Source organism: Salmo salar, chromosome ssa05 (genome assembly GCF_905237065.1).
Source record: "Salmo salar chromosome ssa05, Ssal_v3.1, whole genome shotgun sequence".
Classification (NCBI taxonomy): domain Eukaryota; kingdom Metazoa; phylum Chordata; class Actinopteri; order Salmoniformes; family Salmonidae; genus Salmo; species Salmo salar.
The window spans coordinates 30,384,515-30,405,903 of record NC_059446.1 but is presented as its reverse complement, the minus strand read 5'-3'; the positions used below and the strand labels follow the sequence as shown (position 1 = coordinate 30,405,903).

Genomic DNA, 21,389 nt, shown 5'->3' with positions numbered 1-21,389 from the left:
ATTTCTCCATGCAAATATAATTTATTATTTTAAGTAGTATAGCTTTGTCCTACACGCAGCGTACAACCCATCATGAGAAGCTGTATGCTAAGAAATGCAAGCTGAGTAACAGGACTCACCGTTCTGTAATTTGTGTTCTGCTTTTAGTTTAGTATTTTTCGAGGTGTTATTCATTAAAATATTTAACACATAAAAACGTCACTGACGTTTGATGGTGAGTTTTGAGTAGGTAGCGAGTGAGAAAACAAAATAGGAAGCGAGTGAAGGATTAGAGGGCAGGACACGATGAAAGATGATTGAAATTCAGCCACAGAACGGACTTGGAGCATGCTCTTCAACACACTCCTTCCACCCGGAAATACGAATAATTCCCAAAGATGGCGGAGCAAGGGCCAATGGCGATAGCTATGCGGCTAAGAAATCAACTCCAGTCCGTATATAAGCTCGACCCGTTACGAAATGAGGTAGGTACCAATTAATTTTGGACTCTATAGACCAGTGAGAATTGTTTGAGTTGATCAGGGCTGGATCTAGCCGCATAACTAGTTACGACGAGGAAAGGCAGCAATGCGAGCGCTTTCTCCCGTCCCTAAGTGATGGAGAGAGAGCTGCCTACCATGTGTGCGCAGGCGTGTGTGGAAGAAGTCCACCCGTGTTGTTGTTCTGGGCAGCTAATGCAGGTAATTCGTGCAAATGTGTACCGTTCAAACTACCCATTTCCCCCCGGTTTACACCAGAAACGCGGTGCATTGTTTGTTAAAATACTAATGTGCGTTTTGCATGGTTAAAATATTTTGACAGTGATGTTTTAGTTCTTACACTTATTAACTAGTAGCAGCTAATTGTGTTCGCTAGGCTAGATAGCTTCTCGTGACGGGCTTGTCAAACCTTGCTTGTAAAGTGACTTACCTGTGTCCAATATTTGCAATTCCGTGTGTAGCGTACTGGGTTGCTAACTATAACTTTATAAAGATATGTGTGTAAATGTAATGCTACACTGTTACTTGCCATTGTGTTAGCAATCATACCTAGGTACAACGTTGCAACCACCTGACACACCCACCTGCTCAAAGTAGTGGAAAAGAGCACGCGCAATCGAGTTATTTGAATGAACTCACCAGGCTCCTCTAGAATATCATCATTCTGCTATTTATATATATATATTTTTAACTTTTACACCAAGTAGCAACAATGTAACGAAACTGCAATGGGATACTTTATATTCTTGAGATTTCAATAGCAACTTCATATTGTTGCAGGAGGAAGTGAAGTTGAAGATCAAAGACCTGAACGAGCACATAGTGTGCTATCTCTGTGCTGGGTACTTCATCGATGCCACAACTATTACCGAGTGTCTGCATACATGTAAGTGGGCCTAGCCTGTGTTTTCTATGTTTTGGCTCTTATGACGTTACCTCTCTGAGGAAATAGGCTAACTTTTACTGCATGTGAATGTGTACAAATCAAAGTTTGTTGGTCTCGTACACAGATTTACAAGTGCAGCGAAATACTTGTTTCTAGCTTCAAAAGTGCAGTAATGCACTATATATACGAAAGTATGTGGACACCCTTCAAATGAGTAGATTCGGTAATTTCAGTCACAACTGTTGCTGACAGGTGTATAAAATCGAGCACACCGCCGTGCAATCTCCGAAGACAAACATTGGCAGTAGAATGGCCTACTGAAGAGCTCAGTGACTTTCAACATGGCACGGTCTTAGGATGCCACCTTTCCAACAAGTCAGTTCATCAAATTTCTGCCGGGCTAGAGCTGCTATGGTCAACTATAAGTGCTGTTATTGTGAAGTGGAAGTGTCTAGGAGCAACAACGAGTCAGCCATGAAGTGGTAGGCCACACAAACTTACAGAATGGGGTCGCCAAGTGCTGTAGTGTGTGAAAATCGTCTGTCCTCAGTTGCAACACTCACTACCGAGTTCCAAACTGCCTCTGGACCATCAGCCCAAGAACTGTTCGTCGGGAGCTTCATGTAAAATGGGCTTCCATGGCCGAGCAGCTGCACACAAGTCTAAGATCACCATGCGCAATGCCAAGTGTCAGCTGGAGTGGTGTAAAGCTTGCCCCCATTGGACTCTGGAGCAGTGGAAACGCATTCTCTGGAGTGATGAATGAAGCTTCACCATCTGGCAGTCCGACAGACAAATCTGTGTTTGGCGGATGCCAGGAGAACGCTACTTGCTCAAATGCATAGTGACAACTGTAAAGTTTGGAGGGGGAATAATGGTCTGGGGTTGTTTTTCATGATTTGGGCTAGGCCCCTTAGTTTCATTGAAGGGAAATCTTAACACTACAGCATACAATGACATTCTACACTTCCTACTTTGTGGCAAGTTGGAGGAAGGCCCTTTCCTTTTAAAGGTTGAATTGGAATGCCAACTGTGAGCCAGGCCTAATCGCCCAACATCAGTGCCCAACCTCACTAATGCTCATGTGGCTGAATGGAAGTCCCTGCAGCAATGTTCTAACGTCTAGTGGAAAGCCTTCCCAGAAGAGTGGAGGCTGTTATAGCAGCAAATGTGGGACCAACTCCATATTAATGCCCATGATCTTGGAATGAAATGTTTGATGAGCAGGTGTCCACATACTTTGTCATGTAGTGTACATGGTAATAAAACAAGTTTGTATAGTGCATTTTAATGTTATTATAAAGAATATCCTTTTTCAGGGACTGTAATGGCCAATGTCTCTTCTGCTTCTATTTCAGTCTGTAAAAGTTGTATCGTGAAATACCTCCAAACCAGCAAGTATTGTCCAATGTGCAACATAAAGATTCATGAAACCCAGCCTTTATTGAACCTGAAATTGGATCGAGTGATGCAAGACATTGTCTACAAACTGGTTCCAGGACTTCAAGAAAGTAAGTACATTGAAATTCATACAATAATACTTGTTCTGATTTTTGTTACATAGTACTTTAATGGTTTTATTTTGTTTCTCCTGTTTACTTAGAAAAAAAGCTCTTAACTCCTAATCATTTAATTTGTAAAGTTCTCATGCAATGACAACTAGTGTAACAGCGTTACTTAAACACCTGCGTCAAATACATTATCAATTTAGCGTGGGTTGATAAAAAAAAAAAAGTTTTTTTTTTAAATTTATTTTTTACATGGTAGTGTATGTAAGGTCCTTATTTTCTGTTCTTTGTAAACAGGTGAAGACAAGAGAATAAAGGAATTCTATCAGTCGCGTGGGCTTGAGAGAGTTATCCAACCGTCTGGGGAAGGTAGGCCTTTAGATTTTCATTTGATTGTTCATGTTTTGTGAATCTACAGCTTGTACTTTTACATGGTATCTGTGTGTCACCCCTAGACTCCATACCAGATACAGGATTACCTTTTACCAGCTTTGACCATTCCAAGGCCCACTTCTACAGATACGACGAGCAGGTCTCGCTTTGTCTAGAGAGGCAAAGGTAAGATTTCGTGTCATGTCTTGACAAAACTACAGTAAGTAGCCTACTGTCTATTCTCAGACCGCTGGTGGATTATCACTGATACTTAGTGCTTAACTTCAGTTTTTTTATTCTACATCCCACCCATCAGTGTTTCTGGTAATTGCAAGCTATTGTCCAATACCAACATTGCCACTCTAGAATATATCCTGTTTGCATTGGCTCTGCATGGAAATTGGTTCAGATTTTCTTTCAATTGCATCATCTATTTACTCTGCCTGTCTTGAGCTCTCGCTAACATATCAACTGGTACTGGCCTGCAGAGTTTCCTGCGCCAGTGAGTCAGTTAGTGTGACAGGGGCAGAAGTGTTGCAGTATTTTATGTTTTGCAAACTGGTGACAATGATTTGAGCTATAATAGCCTACCATGCAAAATGCATGTGTCCTGCTGCTTGTCAATATGCTGTTGAGACCTGGACGTTTTACTTCGAGGCATTTCTTACCTTGCTTCAAAGTAGCCTATAACCAAAATCCCACCATAGAAATGTGAAGGCAATTATTTTATGACGACGACTCATGTGTTGATGTACTCTTGGTTTTCTTTCATTGTCTAGCAGCCAAAGGTATTATCCTAGTCATTTTAGCCACTCAGGATAGTTGTATCTTATCTCCCCTCTTTCAAAATTTAAGGGATATTTATCTTTGCTCATGAAACCGCTTGCATGGTGTTTTGAAATTGTATTTTGTAACATTTGCACATAGGCCTACCTCTGTGTACAGTGCATTTGGAAAGTATTTAGACCCCTTTACTTTTTCCACGTTGTTACAGCCTTATTCTAAAATATTCCCCCCCCCCCCCAATTAACACACAGTACCCCATAATGACAAGGCAAAAACAGGTTTAGAAATGTTTGCAATGTATAAAAAAAGTAATTGTGAAATCACATTTACATAAGTTTTCAGACCCTTTACTCAATACTTTGTTGAAGCACCTTTGGCAGTGATTACAGCCCCCGGTCTTCTTGGGTATGACGCTACAAGCTTGGCACACCTGTATTTGGAGTTTCTCACATTCTTCTCTGCAGATCCTCAAGGTCTGTCCGGGTTGGATGGAGCGTCACTGCACAGCTTTTTTCAGGTCTCTCCAGAGATATTTGTTCGGGTTCAAGTCTGGGCTCTGGCTGGACCATTCAGAGACTTGTCCCTAAGCCATTCCTGCGTTCTCTTGGCTGTGTGCTTAGGGTTGTTGTCCTGTTGGAAGGTGACCCTTCACCCCAGTCTGAGGACCTGAGCACTCTTGGAGCAGGTTTTCATCAAGGATGTCTCTGTACTTTGCTCCGTTAATCTCTCGATCCTGACTAGTCTCCCAGTCCCTCCCGCTGAAAAATGTCCCCACAGCATGATGCTGCCACCCATGCTTCACCGTAGGGATGGTGCCAGATTTCCTCCAGACATGCTGGGCATTCAGGCCAAAGAGCTCAATCTTGGCTTCATCAGACCAGAGAATCTTATTCGTCATGGTCTTCCTTTCGATGCCTTTTTTTGAGGAGTGGCTTCCATCTGGCCACTACCATAAAGGCCTGATTGGCATAGTGCTGCTGAGGTGGTTGTCCTTCTGGAAGCGTCTCCCATCTCCACAGAGGAGCTCTGTCAGTGACCATTGGGTTCTTGGTCACCTCCCTGACCAAGGCCCTTCTCCCCCAATTGCTCAGTTTGTCTGGGCAGCCAACTCTAGGAAGAGTCTTGGTGGTTCCAAACTTCTTCCATTTAAGAATGGAGGCCAATGTGGTCTTGGGGCTCTTCAATGCTGCAGAAATTGTTTGATACCCTTCCCCAGATCTGATCCTCGACACAATCCTGTATCAGAGCTCTACGTACAATTCCTTCGACCTCATGGCTTGGTTTTTGCTCTGACATGAACTGTCAACTGTGGGACCTTATATAGACAGGTGTGTGCCTTTCCAAATCATGTCCAATCAATTGAATTTACCACAGGTGGACTCCAATCACGTTCTAGAAACAGGATGCACCTGAGCTCAATTTTGAGTCTCATAGTGAAGGGTTTGAATGCTTATGTAAATGAGGTATTTCTGTTTTTGCCTTGTCATTATGGGGTATTGTGTGTAGATTGAGGATTTTATTCAATCTGGTTTAGAATAAGGCTGTAATGTAACAAAATGTGGATAGTCAATGGGTCTAAAATACTTTGCGAATGCACTGCACATTGCACCGCCTGAAACTTGAAGAAATAATTATCGACATTTGTACGTTAAACATTCTGATCTTGTTCCATCAGCCTTGTTAATTGATACAGCGTATACCTACACTACTTTGACAGACATTGTGGGGATTAAGGAGTATATGCAATACCCACTGAAAAATAACTGGGTATACAGCTTATACCTGCATATACCCTCCACTAGACCACTGATTGGCAGTGAGTACTCCTAAAAAAAAAAAAAAAGAGCTTAATCTTCACACGGTGGCATTCAAATGAGTTTCTATTAAATATAGCCGGTAAATTTCACATTTTTAAAATGACAATCCCGTCACAAATGTTTCCTGAAATGCTGTCTGTTCAAAATGCCCCTTAAAATCCCTCCCAGTGTTTCATGCTTAATCATGTAGTCTCTCTTGTCCCTACAGTTCATCTCTGTCTGAAAAAAAAGATAAGACCAAACTGACTCTTCAAGTAAGTCGTGTGTGTGTAATGGAACCACATTATGCCACCAGAGGTCTCTGTTAGTTTAACTTGCAGTGGTCTGTTCTGTTTGGATCGGGTCTCCACAAGCAATGCTTCCCTCAATCGCTTTTGCAATTGTATTTAATTTGAGTGTATCTGTCAGTCCCTAATAGAATTGCCCACACACTTCTTGGTATTTCCGTTTTTAATTCTGGAATCATTTGGAATCACGTGTGGAATTGGAGTTGTAGTAATGTTGCTCTGCTTCGTCTCTGCAGCAGAAGTTTGTGCGCTGCTCGGTCCGAGCTGAGGTGAGACACCTGCGTAAAGTGCTGTGTCATCGACTGAATGTGGAGAAGCACCAGGTCAGTTGATGGTCTAGCAAGACTACATTTAAGACGGACATATCAGCACCATTTTACATTACATGTGCAGTGTACCTATTTGCAAACAGTCCAAAACTACAACACAGGAACCATGTCCTATGACTACAAAAGTGTAGCCTATTAGATAATCCCTTGTTGTGCAACTTTATAGTCGAGTGCTTTGAATATTATACACAAGTTAGTTGTATTTTGAGTTAGTATGTGAATGTTTCAGAGAATTGGAAGTGGACCATATGTGTGCTTGTACAGTTGACCCAGGACCAGTTGTCATGTTTTGTCCTCACTGTGTGGTCTCCATTTCATCACAGGTCCAGATGTTGTTCAATAATGAGTCCCTTCCAGATCATATGACCATGAAACGGCTGTGGATCTCTCACTGGTTTGGCAAGGTACCTCCAAGTTGAGCCAACAATTTCACACTGAATTCCTTTACACTTGAACTTTTTCCATTTGGATGCTCTGCGGTGGAAACAGCATTGTGTTGGATTTAAGGAAATAAATAATATTCCAAATCAATATTCTGTAGTGACTTCAAATTATACAATGTCTATGGCAATTTTACTAAAATCAAAGTTTATTTGTCACGTGTGCTGAATACAACAGGTGTAGTAGACCTTATAGTGAAATGCTTACTTACAGGCTCAAACCAATAGTGCGAAAAAAGAAGAAAAAAAAGTGTAAGTAAAGAAATAAAACAACAGTAAAAAGACATTTGAAAATAAGAGTAGCAAGGCTATATACAGACACTGGTTAGTCAGGCTTATTGAGGTAGTATGTACATGTAGGTATGGTTAAAGTGACTATGCATATGATGAACAGAGAGTAGTGTAAAAAGGGGTTGGCGGGTCACAATGCAGATAGCCTGGTTAGCCAATGTGCGGGAGCACTGGTTGATTGGGACAATTGAGGTAGTATGTACATGAATGTGTAGTTAAAGTGACTATGCATAGAAGATAAACAAACTCTCAATTCAAACATGTTTTCTAGCACAAGACGAAAGTAATTGTATGTTACTTAGAAAACTACATTGTTTGTGAGTAAGACAAATAGTCTCTCACAATAATTAAACATAAGAGTGCATACATATTTAAAAAGTTAAGTCATGCTGACACTGATCTCACTGTACATCTTCCTTCATAAATCCAAATAATGAATTGTACTGTGAGAAAGTACTTTTTGACTTACCTCAAATCCTGTAACCGGGTTATAATTGATTTGGGAGTTTCTTCAGATTAGTTGGATTTATGTTCACGTAGGATCACTTGAGACGTATGTAATTAATTGGGTATTTTTATTCCAGGCTCAACCGTTGGTCCTTCACTACACTATTAAGGACAAAAGGACAAGATAGAACTTTTCTTGCCTGGCTACCCATCCACATCACTCCGGCCAACTGATGTTTCTTGTCCACCATGAGTCTGGGTTTGCCCCCCCCCCCCGACAATTTCTAGAATGCAAACACATCCTGATTGGTCACAGAAACCGATGGGTTGGGCCAGAGCCGGCCTACATGATGTCATCAACTTTGATACTCTTTGTTAGACGATCCAATCATTGATGAATTTGTTTGTACAAAGGCCTTCATTTTGAAGTCAGACAAACAACTTCTAGGATGGCAGTTTCAGACTGAACGTTTGTAGCGATCGGTAGACTCATTGGTTGTTTAGCAACAACTGAATTGTGTGCGACTATGGGGCAAAACAAACAAGGTTGGCTTAGCTTGTTGACAACATGTAAACTAGTCTCAATGTGCAAATGTATTTGTTTTAAATAAACAATGAGCACTTGTCTCTTCATACATTAGTTGTTGGTTAGCTAGTGAATTTTTGCCATATTAGCATTGACATTAAATCAGTCAAACCTCAAAACAAGACATGGTATCAAGAACAAGATGAAACTAGCTGAAACCAGCCACCTACGATTCCCCACATGACAGCTCTTTTCATTGTTGCTAGCTGACCATTCAGAATCCTCACAAAGCACGGCTTCCGGCCTCAGAATTACATTTGGGGTGAGTTGTCAGGCAGGGACTTCCCCCTTTCTAATGACCTCAGCAGCTGTATATATTTTGTATTAAATATATTCTATTTTAATAGTGTGTGTACATATTTTGCTTGTTTTGTATTTTTGAAAATAAATATTTGAAAGTCGTGGACAAATGTGCAGTGTTCTTTATGGTTATCTGGAGATTTGCACAATTTTTTTTTAAACAGTTGCTATGTTCAATTATGGGAAGCCAACATCAAAATGGAATGGAAGCAACGATCAATGAACCGTGCAATGTCGTCTCAACTCAGTCATGGAAGATATAAAAGCATTGAAGCTTTAGTAGTGCATTTGATTAAAGGAGTGAAATTATGTACACTTTTATAGACCAGAAAATGTAAGCTTTTCACTAAAATTGTAATTTGTTGAAGTTTCAGTGGTGCAAGTCTGGAATGATCAAATTGGAGAACTCAATTCTGGTAAATAATTTTGTTCTTAGAAGCACCTAAACTCCCATCAACTGTACTACATACAGTGGAACTGATGTTCTGTACATACTTGATGCTATTTTACAGCCCCTTTATGGTTTGTGCTGATGAGTCACGCTGGACAGGAGCAGCTGATGTCCAGGTATGCCAGCATTGGGAATCAGTGCTAACTCTTAAAGCTATTCCCAAATCTCATACTAGATACCTTTGTTTTAATATGACTGTCAGACGATTGGTTCTAATGTTCTTTCTTCATTAAGTGATAACATCCCACTAGGTGGCAGACTTGATTCATTCTACGCATTACTTCACTTTCAGGTTGACTGAGGAGAGACCATCACCCATGAGGGGCTGTTATCAGTGGCGCTATGGTGCTGCTTGACATGTTTAGAATAATTTTTCTCATGCCATCTGTGTGTCTTTCTAATATTACTCAGTCATACAGGATGATTTGTGCCATTGAGTCAATGTTATTCTCAGTCATGGCCTTTGTTTACACACACCATACATTCCATGTAATCTTTTGTAGCACAGTATATTTGGGCTTTAAAATCAACTGATGGGTATCTAACCATATCAAGGGGCATATTTTCATGTAAAACTAAGTATGTCGAGCAATACATTTCCACCGTATGCTAAAGAAGTTACCAGCTATTTACTTAAAGTATTTGATGAAATTGTAATGATACAATAATTACCTATTACTTGTTTATTTGGCATTCATTAAAACATGCACCACTAGGCACCATGCAGTTACCACTTGTTGAATTCTTTGAAAGTACTGTTAGTAGAAAGTACACATTGTACCACAATCTCCAAGTAAATACCATAAAGTGCCATCTCAAAACTGATATCATCAGAAGTACATAGCCTACTTCATAGAATGTGCATATGTGAGTACATTCCTTAACTAACCATCAAGAACAGTGGTGCCAGGCCAATGTCATCATGGGCTGTGGCAGTGGTGATATCGCGTGCCTAAACAAACTCAAGGCACCTAAGTGTGGCTAAACCACCTCCCTTAAAATTATTACTTTTGATCACTCAGTTGTTATTCTCCATAAGTGTTCATTTGTAAATACTTGAAATTGTGCATGCCACAACCAGAGGGGTATACTACAACGCAGGATAAATGAGTTAGCCAGCTAACTTTGATTAAAAAAATTGAAATAACTGATTTTGTGGTTAATTAACATAGCTAAATATGTGTTTTTGGTTGTTGAGTCAATTAGACCTTGCCCATTAATGGCTTATCTTAATAACTGTTAATACATAACTATTAGAAATAATTATTACACTCACACGTTTCCCCCTTCTTCGTTTAGCTGACATTTGATTATACAAATAGATCTGAGCATTTGTAACAAAAGACTGCCTCCGGAGACTGCTTATTCTATTTTGCGGTACATATATTCCAGCATTCCTCTTGCATTTGTATGAAAAACATCAAATGAAAGCCGTTGATTTAACGTTGTTAGACTAAGGTAACGTTGTGATAAATATTATGAACTTTACATATGTTATCGAATGACATGTAAACGAAAGCTTGGTTTTATTTGCCACATACTAATTATGTATCATTATTTGTATTCAAGCTTCTGTAACATTTGTTGTTCATGTAGACCGCTAAATAGTTTCCCTTTCAAAATATTGTGATGTGTGTGATGAGGCGAGCAGTGAATCAAATGCCTTATATCGCGTTGCGGGTCACACTGTTCTTTACCCAAACCTAGAAAAAACCTGTATGCCTATCTGGCAAGGTCTGGCTGAGTCACTCCATAATGCACCTATAAAAATCTAGTTGACTTTTCAACCACAACAATTCCAAGCGATTACACCAATTGTGTGCACTGTCTGAAGAATCCCCCTCGATCTGGTTACAAGTGTTACAAATGTGCCGAGAGATATTTAAGCAGACTGCAGTTAGAACAGCAAGGATGCGGGGGAGAAAGGCAACAACCCTCCTATTTCCACTGCCTCCTATTGAGATTTATTCATTAGGAACCCCATGCTAATCAATTGCTATTCATGGTCGTTTTTCTAAAACACACCCATTTTTAGAGACGCAGATGCGTGCCATTATTGCTGCCGGCTCAGTGAAAACTGTTTATGTACGGTAAGGCGGGTTAACCTAATCAATCATGTTGACCACTTTGTGTTAAAGACTATTCTTAAACCATATGGCAGTGGAGTAGTCGCAACATTATTTTCTGCCGCCCCGGGTCCTTACCAACTTGTGACAACTGTCAGGGAGGGAGTAAAAAGGAAGAACTTGTTTAACTGCTGCTAATTGTGCAACTTTACGCACAAAGCCACTTTACACACAAAGAGCAGTAGGCCTTCAATCAACAGAAGGATATTCAGATGTTCAAATCACGTGTAATAACCAATATTTTGATGTTACCATAAGGAAAACAAAATTAAATTCTAGATAAATGTTCACGATAATAAAATGTTGCCTTGCCATTGTGTTATGCCACAAATTGTAGGCTAAACCAATACACGTCGAGACAGATGTAATTGCGGATAATATCATGAAATATCATACCCTTTATTTACATAATGTTGATTAAATAGAATGGTACAATAAAATTAGGCATTCGTTATTTAATTTATATACAGAACGTATAGCGTGTAAAAGTTTTGGCATATGTTTAACTGGATATTGATAATGGATTTTTACATGACTGCTATTGCTTGGAAACACTTTTTTTTTTTATATATATAAAATGTACATCAAGATTTATCCTACACTCCACTTACATGGGCATTTTAAAAGTTACAATTGGGTCTGTACTTGAGGACATTCGAGTTGAAAATCTTTAATGTCCTTTAGCAGCTGAAAATGGATGAATAGTTAAAAAATTGCACCCCCCCAAAAAAAGATACATAGAGAAAAAAACACACACACTTTGCAGTCTTGATCGTGTACTTTAACACTAAGTATGTTTCATTACCTATTGAAATAAATATGTATTCCTCAAATAATTTGGTGAAATTGAAACGGGGACATCTAGAAGGCTTTACAGTCCCATTAATTAAATTAAAATGGAGAAGAGGAGAAAGTAAACTTTCCTTTTAAGTTTAACTGCTATCAACGTCAATATCCGTGCAAAAGTTTTGAAAAATGCGCTTTCTTAAAACATGGGCCTACTGTCAATCATCCACCTCAATCTCTTCGTCCTCCTCTGAGAATTCGTCCGTGGTTTGGTCTCTGGATGACGAGGGGGACTGAGGAAATGCTCGGTGTCCTTGTGACGACGGGGAGATGCTAGGGGATATTGCTCCAGAGCTTCCTTGCAGGTCGTCAATGTCTTCCATGTTGACTAGCTTTTGCAGGGTTTGTGGTGGTACTTTTTTGAGCGACTCCACGTCTGCTTTCATCTCTTCCAAGTCTCTCTTGAGCTTGGCCCGTCTGTTCTGAAACCAGGTGATGACCTGAGCGTTGGTTAGCCCCAGCTGCTGAGCTATCTGGTCTCGGTCGGCCGGAGACAGGTATTTCTGGTACAAAAAGCGCTTCTCAAGTTCATATATCTGATGGTTGGTGAAAGCTGTCCGGGACTTTCTCCTCTTTTTTGAGGTTTGCCTCTGTCCAAAGGCGTTTACATGCTCACGACCTTTAGGGAAACGGAAATACAGAGTCACTTTCCAAAACAATATCAGAAGAACATGTCTACAAGTGTCCTAAAGTGTGTCATGATAGAATCAGCAGCGCTGTAATTGAGGTCTTGTTTTATCGAATATGTAAAGCAGATGCAAACAATTGTTGTTATTATTTTGGGTATGGTTTGGTAATAACTTGCGTACAACCTTTCTATAGAGACAATATGCAATGAATAACAGATTCATGTTTTACATTGTCCATGCATCACTAGGATTAAAATATTTATCAATATCAGGATTGAAATAAATAACATGCTACCCAATAAAACAGCATATAAAACGTTGCAACTTAATTACATTTTAAACCAGGAAGCACAATAGAACATGTCAGTTTAGAGAGGCCTCCTTTTCCACCTCAATACATTCCAGGTTTCCTTATAGCCTACTGTTTAGTATCGCACAAATAAAATTAAACTATGACATAATAGCCAAGGATAGATAACATCACACAGACTAGGCTTGGCAATAGCTTGAGACATTTGCAATGCCTTTAGAACCGCACTCACTGTAAACGTTTGACAACAGTTGACACGATAGGTTATCACCAATGGCTTTTTCGATGATTATGCATGCTTATTCAATACAATCACTCACTGAATCTGTAAATATTAAAACGTTATGTCAATATTGAATATGAATCATTACCTTCAGCTGCTTGTATAACGCTGACTTCCAGACCTTTAAATGTTTTGCTGGCTAGTTCCTCCAGAGCGCATAACGGCGAAGAGGGAGTGCTAATACCGTTCCTTGCTGCATTTGAGCCGGACACTTTTTCAATAACTCTCGGCGGACAGAGATTTGCAACTGACTTCTTCACGGAGGGTTTGCTTAGGATATCCTCAATACTGAACGGCGTCAGAGGCTTGTTGGAGTTGGCCGGGGGAGGGAGCTGGTCCAAGGGACCCCGTCTCCTCTCCTCACCGCTGGACTGCAACACGGAGCCTGCCTTCATGTCTTTACTGGAGGTCATTGCAGTCCCAAGGAATTACTGCTGACAAAGGCTGATTATTTCATTCAAATTGTCGTTTAAACGTCCACAAGTGTTTCCTTCAATTGTCGTCTTCTTCGCAGCCCACTTTTTTAGAACTTTCAGTCGAATTATGCAACTACACTTTTCTGAAATGTTTTCTCCAAAATAACCATGGTTCGGGCGTAGGTTGCAGTTTCACAGGCAACCAAATCGTATTTCCTTGCAGAGAGAGACAGTTCCTCTGCGAAGTTCCATGAAGATCTTTAGAAAGTATAACTGTACTGGCTGGGGGCGATTCCCTGCAAAGGAATAAGCTGTCTCAAGGAACAAGAAAAAGCAAGCAACCGCTAACGAGTTATTGTTGATTGGGCGAAGTTCAATTAGAGAAACACTAGCTACACTACTTGCTGACCCGCTGCTGCGTCTTAAAGGGCCAGACCATTATAATTAATTGGACGCGAGAAGAGGAGGAGTTTCGCCTCAGCAATGTTGGGGATGTTTGAGGAGCGGGAGATGGCTTGCAATGTTTATGTATCTTTCCCGCCCCCCTTCCCACAGGCAACATGCTATCCGTATATTCCTCTGGAAAGGGAGAGTTGATGCTCATTTAAACAATGCCATAAGCATTCTTGTGTATTATGGTCAACTTTGTATTATTATGGTACACACTAGGCCTAATTGAGTGATATAAAAAGAAACTGCACTATTGGCACCCTTGTAGCTTAATCATACAAAATGATAGGAGAGATTTGAAGGCACTTATGATTCGGAGACAAAAAGGATTGGTGAATAATGGGAGTTCTAGCAACCCCAAAAGCTTGAACAGGGTAGGCAACATCAAACTGTGCTCACTGCACGGTTAGTCTCATTTTCAATTATGCAATATAGTAAGCTAACGCAGGTAACGCAAATGCAGTAAAAATGACTTTTGCAATGTGACAAATGTGCATTATTATTGTTATTATTAGGCTACTAATGTCTTCTTCTTATTTTCTTTTATTGAATGCATTACTATTATGATAGGCAGGACTGTATATGTTATTACTACATTATCAACATAATTGTTTTCTTAGAACTATACAAAAGTAAGCCCACATAATTATTAACATTACATTTTAGCATGCCCATTATGTTTCAAGAACAAAGCATAGACATGCATTATCCTTCCTGTCGTGAGCATATAGTTTGGGATCTTTTGGTAGAGGAACCACTAAGATAAACCGTTAACTCTTGAAACCTTTATCCTTTTTTTTGAACATAAGCTAAGGGTGCTTTAAAAAACAATAGCTGCAGCCTACTTTTATCTCCTATAACCGTATAGCAAGCCAAAGAGACAACCTGGGAATGATTAGGAGATAAATAGTGCATTGTAGGACAGTGTTGAGTTACACTATAATGTTCCATAAAATGTCCTAGAATAGCAAGCTGATAAATCTGACGCCGTGGCCAGTGACAATACTTTATGTGATCTGTTTAGCTTGCAGGTAAAGAGACGAGACGCAGAAGAGTTGTCACGCTGCCATTCTCTCCCCATCGTTAATGATGTGAATTAAAATTCTGATGATGTCCGGGCTGTACCATGTAAGAGAGTAGATCACAGAATGAAAAAGGGGCAAGTTCGAAAGCATGGAGGATCAGGTTGGTTGTGTGTGTTCTTTATCTATTGAGCAGGCTATTAGGCCTACTTAATTTGACACAATAACACCTAGTGTAGAATATGCACGCATTAATAGTTCGTTATAAAGATTTTTTAAATGGGTTTAACGGCAATCTGAGGTATGAAAATACCCATCATGCTATGTTGCATGCTAAAGAATTCAATAATTGCAATTACAAAATAAGCAATGTGCTTCGACAGGAATTTGATCTGCATGCACATAGCGAAATGGTGTTTGTATTTTCGTTTAGCTTATTAAAATATAATATACTGAGAAAAGTGTTTACAATTTGTATTATATATTTTTTTAAACCAGCTCTATTTCATTGTTTATGGTGCACACGTAGGCTACCATAAAAATGTATATTTGTAGCCTATTAGGCTAATCGCAAAAAGGGAAATATCCTAAATGAAATAGGACAATATCAGCATATGAATATAATGCTTTTCACCATATTTATTTCTAATGAAAATACATTCGATTGACATGTTTACAAACGGTTGGAGGATCATTTCTAATGTATTTTACTAAGCAAATGACCACCGTGCTCTCTCAGCGGTGTGGTAGAAAGATGTAAGATTCAGAGGTGGCAATTCGGAGCTTATTCCCACAGCCCTACCGTGCGTGTCAACAACATCAACTATCTATTTCAAACCCGAGGTACACTACTGTTAATGTCCAATGTTGCGGTTATTTCATTGCGTTTTAATAATCGACTGAAATTATAAATGTCTTTCTTACGTGAACCATTAACAGTGAATAGAACCTTGCAGAAACGCCATATTGTTCGTGCCAAGAACCCCATATGGTGACATTCGTGTAGGGACGAAACCAGGCCAAATAGCATAGGAGTTATAAAACAGCACGAGATTCTATTGGCTTGGATGGAGACCCGCTGTCTTGGATGTCATTTAGCAATATTGAGAGGGAGGTTTTCCTATTAAAGATGTAGAATTCATTCGAAGGGCTCTGTTGACTACAAACAACATTTGAGGTTATAACATTTCAGAGTGGTTTTAGCTATATAATACAATGGGGGTACAGTCTTCTCCAGCTAGATGAGTCGATTGGGCCTTGTAAAACGAACATTTTCTTCTTCTTAAAAAAACACATCTGTAGGCCTATCACACTAACGTCATTAATGTGTTGCTTAATCTCACGACTTGTTGTAGGATTTCGCCTAGCTCAAATAATGATTATTTACATAGAACTATAGGCCTAGGCCATCCATCGAATTTATATATTTTTTAAACTACAGCCAGATAACTATAAACCAACGTCTTGTTGCTGATCAACAATTTCATATATATATATTTTTTTTTACTATTTGGTTGCGGTCAGTGCTATCTTTGGGACGTCCCTAACCCTGAACCCAACCTTAACCCCCAACCTCAACCATAACCACAACCCTTACTCTACCCGAAACTTAACCCTTACCGTAACGATTTAAAATGTCAACTTCAATGGGGGTAGGGAGGTCCCAAGGATCCCGTTTAGCAGGGCTATTTGGTTGCAATGATTTTATTACAATACTGTTCTTCTCCACGTGTTATTATATTTTAACTCTACCTGTAAAATAACCCTTGCTAACCTTTTACAATCGCAGTAGCCTATAACATAAAACATGTTTTTATTTACAGGAGAACTTGAAAATGGAAACGAACCAACCATGCTTATTGATATCATAGGCTAATATTGTCTTGATTAAAAATATTTACATTTATGCCAACAGACTTGGTGCAATTCATAGTGTCGGCCTATTCAGGAAAAACGCAGAATGTAACGTTGGTGTTGATATCATAGGGTTCTTTCAGAAAGAGATACAGCTGCACTCTACGCCCACCAAGAACACAGCCGAGGGCAAACGATCCATGGAGCGATGGAATGAAGTCTTATATTTCCCTCAAACGCGGCTAGCATTGATAGTTCTAAAGATAAGTCCACCGATATCTCTTTTCCAAACACGTTTCCAATGATCTTTACGGTCTCAAGCAGAGCAGTGCTAATTCGAAAGGTTTTCTTTGGCTTAATTTAACCGTTAATTAGAAACCGAACACCTGACATCATCAATCATGAACTCTTCTGGGAGCTGTGTTTTATATTCGTCAAAGCTCTATCTCCAGTCAGTCAGTCCCCTTTCCCAGAGCTGCATGGTCCCCGGACAGGTCACATATTGCTCATGGCCTTTCAGTTTTCCTCCTACAGTGAAGATTGGTTGGGGCTGGCTATTGGGGAAAGCCGTATTCAGACTATCAAAATATCAAGCCAATAGTCTAGAACTGGCCTTTGGAATAACTGTAAACATAAACAGTTGGTTGTGAATGTGGATTTTCGGATTATTTAGGCTGCACTGCATGGTTTGTCTTGATGCTTTGCAGATATTCGAGCAATGATAAAAGTACCCTGACCTGGTACGTCCAATAAACTTGTAAAACCAGAGAAACATACTGTAGTTCTACCAAATTGTGCTAATACGTAACATACGCAGGTGCATTGATTCGGTCATTTCTACGTTTTCTCTGTTGGTCTCTGTCCATGATTTAAATACAATTATTATAGACTGATAATCTCTCATCGCCAATATTATTTGGGCTTTACAAAAATGTTCGAAACGTGGCAAGCCCAATGCAATGCTACTGTGTCGAGTTACACGTCTGAATATCCTTACTGTGGCTAGACCTATTATGGTTTATTCATCACCTTCTTACTATAATCCTTACTGACTCCTGTTGCAAAACAAAACAGCTGTACTAACAACTTAAATATACCATGATACAGGAACACTCACATGAACGTGGGAGTTATGGTGACACATGAGAGTGATACATACTTGTAGTGAAATAGAGGGCTTGCTGAGTTTGCATCAGTTGTGTTGGTCTCCATTGTATCCCTATAGGTCCTGTGAATTTCTAGGCATACAGGGTTGAAACATAAGATATTTGTCTATGCAGGCCCTACATTTACAACAACCCTAACGCTGCATTAAGACCGAGGTTCAATCTTCAGTACTATAATCTGATGTGGTATCGGGGAGGAGGCTAGTGACTTCAATGTATATGCCTTCTAATGACATTACCCTAGACATTACCCTAGACATTACCCTATACAATCAAATTGTATAATGCCAGCAGGGCATGTCGACACAATATCAGTAGTCAACCATTTTGATTACAAATGGGTTTGGGCTTTATAAGACGCTACACAATGAAGCAATAATAAAGACGAAATAATCGTTGTGATATTGTGGGCTTTCATCTCCTCATTTAATCATTATTTTATAGGCATAACAAATCATAACCAATATTTTAAATTGTAAACTGTAAATAGAAATGTATATTATTATTATTATAAAAATTATTGATAATATTATTATTTTCAACAAGAAAAATAATGGTAGGCCTACTACTAATAATGCAGTCATTCACAACATTCTGTCACTACAGGAATCACGATTATGACATTTATTGACCAACGTGACAAGAGAGCGAAATACAGGCTATTTCTCTTCAAAATGGTAGTAGGCCTATATATTAATATTTTTTTGCAATGTTATCTAACATCATTATTGACTGCCCTTATTTTCTCTGCACCGGCCGAAACATGTTAGGCCTAAACAAGCTTTATTGAACGAAGCGATCGTTATAAGCAATGATGCATTTTCAAGGAAACACTACTGTCAATAATTCGGGTATATGTGATCTTGAGTTGCTCGTGCGTTCTAACGATAATCATGGGTACCCTAGCCCTAGTAAACAACACATCATCACCACCCCTGAATAAGAGAAAAAGTGAGTGAGCGCAAGAATAACTCCCTGCAGTGTGTGTGTGTGTGTGTGTGTGTGTGTGTGTGCGTGCGTGCGCGCGCGTGTGTGTGTGAAAACGGGGAGTAAGAAAGTGGAGGCTTGTGAGTGCGCGCGTACATGACAGGCAAGGTGGATGCGTAATCTTGGAGACAAAACATCTCCATCCATTCTCTCTCTAGGCGTGCGTGAGTGGGTTTGACGCGTGTAGGGATGGAGAGAAGAACATGAATGCCGGTTTCAAGCACCCTCTCTTTAAGCACCTAAAACAACAGCAATCGTAAACGTCGGCCTTTAGGTGCTTAGGCTGTTACATTGCGCATTGCCTTTGACAGTGTCATATTCCACGGTGTTTAGTACCTGTTGCTTTTTTCTCCCTTCACCCACTGGGTTGACAAATGTTTAGATTTCCAAACGCGGAACCCCAAACGCGCAGGGCCAAACCGCTTCGCAGCCCTATCACCTTTGCACAGTTGATTTTCTCTCATCGGTCAGAACTTGGAACCCCCCGGGAAGCGGTGTTGTTCGACAGTAATGCTCCATTGGAGTCCATTTAAGATCATAAAGACGGATGTGGGAGGCCAAGCGCCCGACCAGAAGGGCTTAACAAGATTACATTGCATTAGTACATGTATCTGCACCGTGGGCCATAATAGGCTTTATTAGCCTGTAATGATCAGAAACAATTTAAGCACCATTAAACTAACCATAATGTCAAACACGACTAATAGATTAGACTGAGCTAACTGTACAAGTCCTACTGCAAAGACAAACACTATTCATATTTTGTAAATAGCTGAGTATAGCACTCAGGCATGGTTTATTGGCCATATACCATACCTCCTCGGGCCTTATTGCTTAATTCTAAGATTTTTTACTTTTGATAAATTCATAGCCCATACATTGGTTGTTCTTTTCTTCCTGATGACAGCTTTGAGTTCCAGTAGATGGTCTGAATTTGATGTCTCCACTCAATACGCTGTAGTAGAATGTTCTTAATCAATTAAATACATGTGGAATCACTTCAATTTAAAGTGTATGGGGTGGACATTGACTCTAATGTGTACTGTAACATATTGTACCCACAATTACAGATTTCGTTTTTCAATAACACACGCACAGACACACACGCACAGACACACACGCACAGACACACACACACACACACACACACACACACACACACACACACACACACACACACACACACACACACACACACACACACACACACACACACACACACACACACACACACACACACAGCGAGAGAGAGCGAGAGAGAGCGAGAGAGATATATCTTGATGGATGTTTGCCTTTGAACATGGCACCAGTAGACTAATACAGAGAGAAGTGGGACAGATCAAAGGGAGGAACCACACTGTCCCCCCAAATGGACGCCAACCGATGAGAAGATATGGAGCGGTTGAGCCCAAGCCACTTATTATTGGTTAGATGTGGGGTGAGAAACCATGGTCTGATTCCATTTTCAGGGTTTTGCTTTCTCATGTACAGTATTGCTCACAAAATTATGTAGCATTATCCTGTATGGATCATTTCTAATTGATGCATTTGAAATGATTCATAATGATCCATACATTGATAAATAACCATACATTGATAAACTGAACTAAGTTCAATTAAACAAATATTAACGCCAAAACTGAATGAATTAGGATAGGATATACGGTTTTGCCCCCCCCCCCCACAACTTATTTCCATGATCTTTGGAGTTAATCATTCATTATTATATTCAATGGAGATAAAGCTGTGTATCAATGTTGTTAACAAATTAGATGTTGTTAACCTGATTTTGTCTGCACTGATTGTCAGTTGCTCTGGATAAGAGGGACTTAAATGTAAAAGGCAAACACATGACAGATGCAGTAGGTGTTATGTGCCTATTTCACACTCGAATGTTAGACTGAGACATGCTCACAACCACAGCACAGGATCAGACTCATAACTGGAAGAGCTCAGATTGGTCAATTGACCCCAACATAAAGCCTACCTGATCTCATGGACAAATGGTCACGTTATGTTTTATGTGTTTATTTATTGAACCGTTATTTAACTAGGCAAGTCAGTTAAGAACAAATTCTTATTTACAATGACAGCCTAGAAACAGTGGGTTAACTGCCTTGTTCAGGGGCAGAACAACGGATTTTTACCTTGTCAGCTCGGGGATTTGACCTTGCAACCTTACATAATGACGTTTATCAAAACAATTGGACTTACTGAGGTTTTAAAGTTTTGTCGAAACCCTCAAGAATTGCAAGGTTTATGGTTAGGATTAAAGTTTGGGCCAGGAGACCAAAACCCAAAGTTAATGCGATAAAGATGAG

General features: G+C 39.8%; 2 protein-coding genes across 7 annotated transcripts; one reads left to right on the top strand and one right to left on the bottom strand.

Annotated features, from left to right (window-relative positions):
• Nucleotides 1–315: 315 nt before the first annotated feature.
• pcgf1 (polycomb group ring finger 1) lies at nucleotides 316–8,634 on the top strand. Of its 6 annotated transcripts, XM_014199360.2 has the most exons (10): nucleotides 449–464; nucleotides 595–680; nucleotides 1,260–1,365; nucleotides 2,724–2,876; nucleotides 3,171–3,242; nucleotides 3,329–3,431; nucleotides 6,057–6,102; nucleotides 6,372–6,458; nucleotides 6,788–6,868; nucleotides 7,780–8,634. In XM_014199360.2, the coding sequence occupies exons 2-10, from the start codon at nucleotides 597–599 to the stop codon at nucleotides 7,828–7,830; spliced, it is 783 nt and encodes a 260-aa protein (XP_014054835.2). In that variant the 5' UTR covers nucleotides 449–464; nucleotides 595–596; the 3' UTR covers nucleotides 7,831–8,634. The 6 variants fall into 6 exon arrangements, with proteins under 6 accessions (XP_014054829.1, XP_014054836.1, XP_014054830.1 ...); XM_014199354.2 differs by lacking the exon at nucleotides 595–680 and having other exon boundaries at nucleotides 316–464; nucleotides 1,257–1,365; XM_014199361.2 differs by lacking the exon at nucleotides 595–680 and having other exon boundaries at nucleotides 320–464; nucleotides 1,263–1,365.
• A 1,015-nt stretch (nucleotides 8,635–9,649) lies between these two features.
• Nucleotides 9,650–15,508, bottom strand: lbx2 (ladybird homeobox 2). Its single transcript, XM_014199363.2, has 2 exons — nucleotides 13,262–15,508; nucleotides 9,650–12,570 (listed from the first exon to the last, which is right to left on the bottom strand). Exons 1-2 carry the CDS (start codon nucleotides 13,584–13,586, stop codon nucleotides 12,110–12,112), a joined length of 786 nt encoding a protein of 261 aa, XP_014054838.1. The 5' UTR covers nucleotides 13,587–15,508; the 3' UTR covers nucleotides 9,650–12,109.
• Nucleotides 15,509–21,389: the final 5,881 nt, after the last annotated feature.

Coding starts and splice junctions, on each gene's coding strand:
- lbx2 (XM_014199363.2), bottom strand. CDS start 13,586: ATGACCTCCAGTAAAGACATGAAGGCAGGCTCCGTGTTGCAGTCCAGC. Junction 12,571..13,261: donor CGTTATACAAGCAGCTGAAG/GTAATGATTCAT, acceptor GTTTCCCTAAAG/GTCGTGAGCATGTAAACGCC.
- pcgf1 (XM_014199354.2), top strand. CDS start 378: ATGGCGGAGCAAGGGCCAATGGCGATAGCTATGCGGCTAAGAAATCAA. Junction 465..1,256: donor TCGACCCGTTACGAAATGAG/GTAGGTACCAAT, acceptor TTCATATTGTTG/CAGGAGGAAGTGAAGTTGAA. Junction 2,877..3,170: donor GGTTCCAGGACTTCAAGAAA/GTAAGTACATTG, acceptor CTTTGTAAACAG/GTGAAGACAAGAGAATAAAG.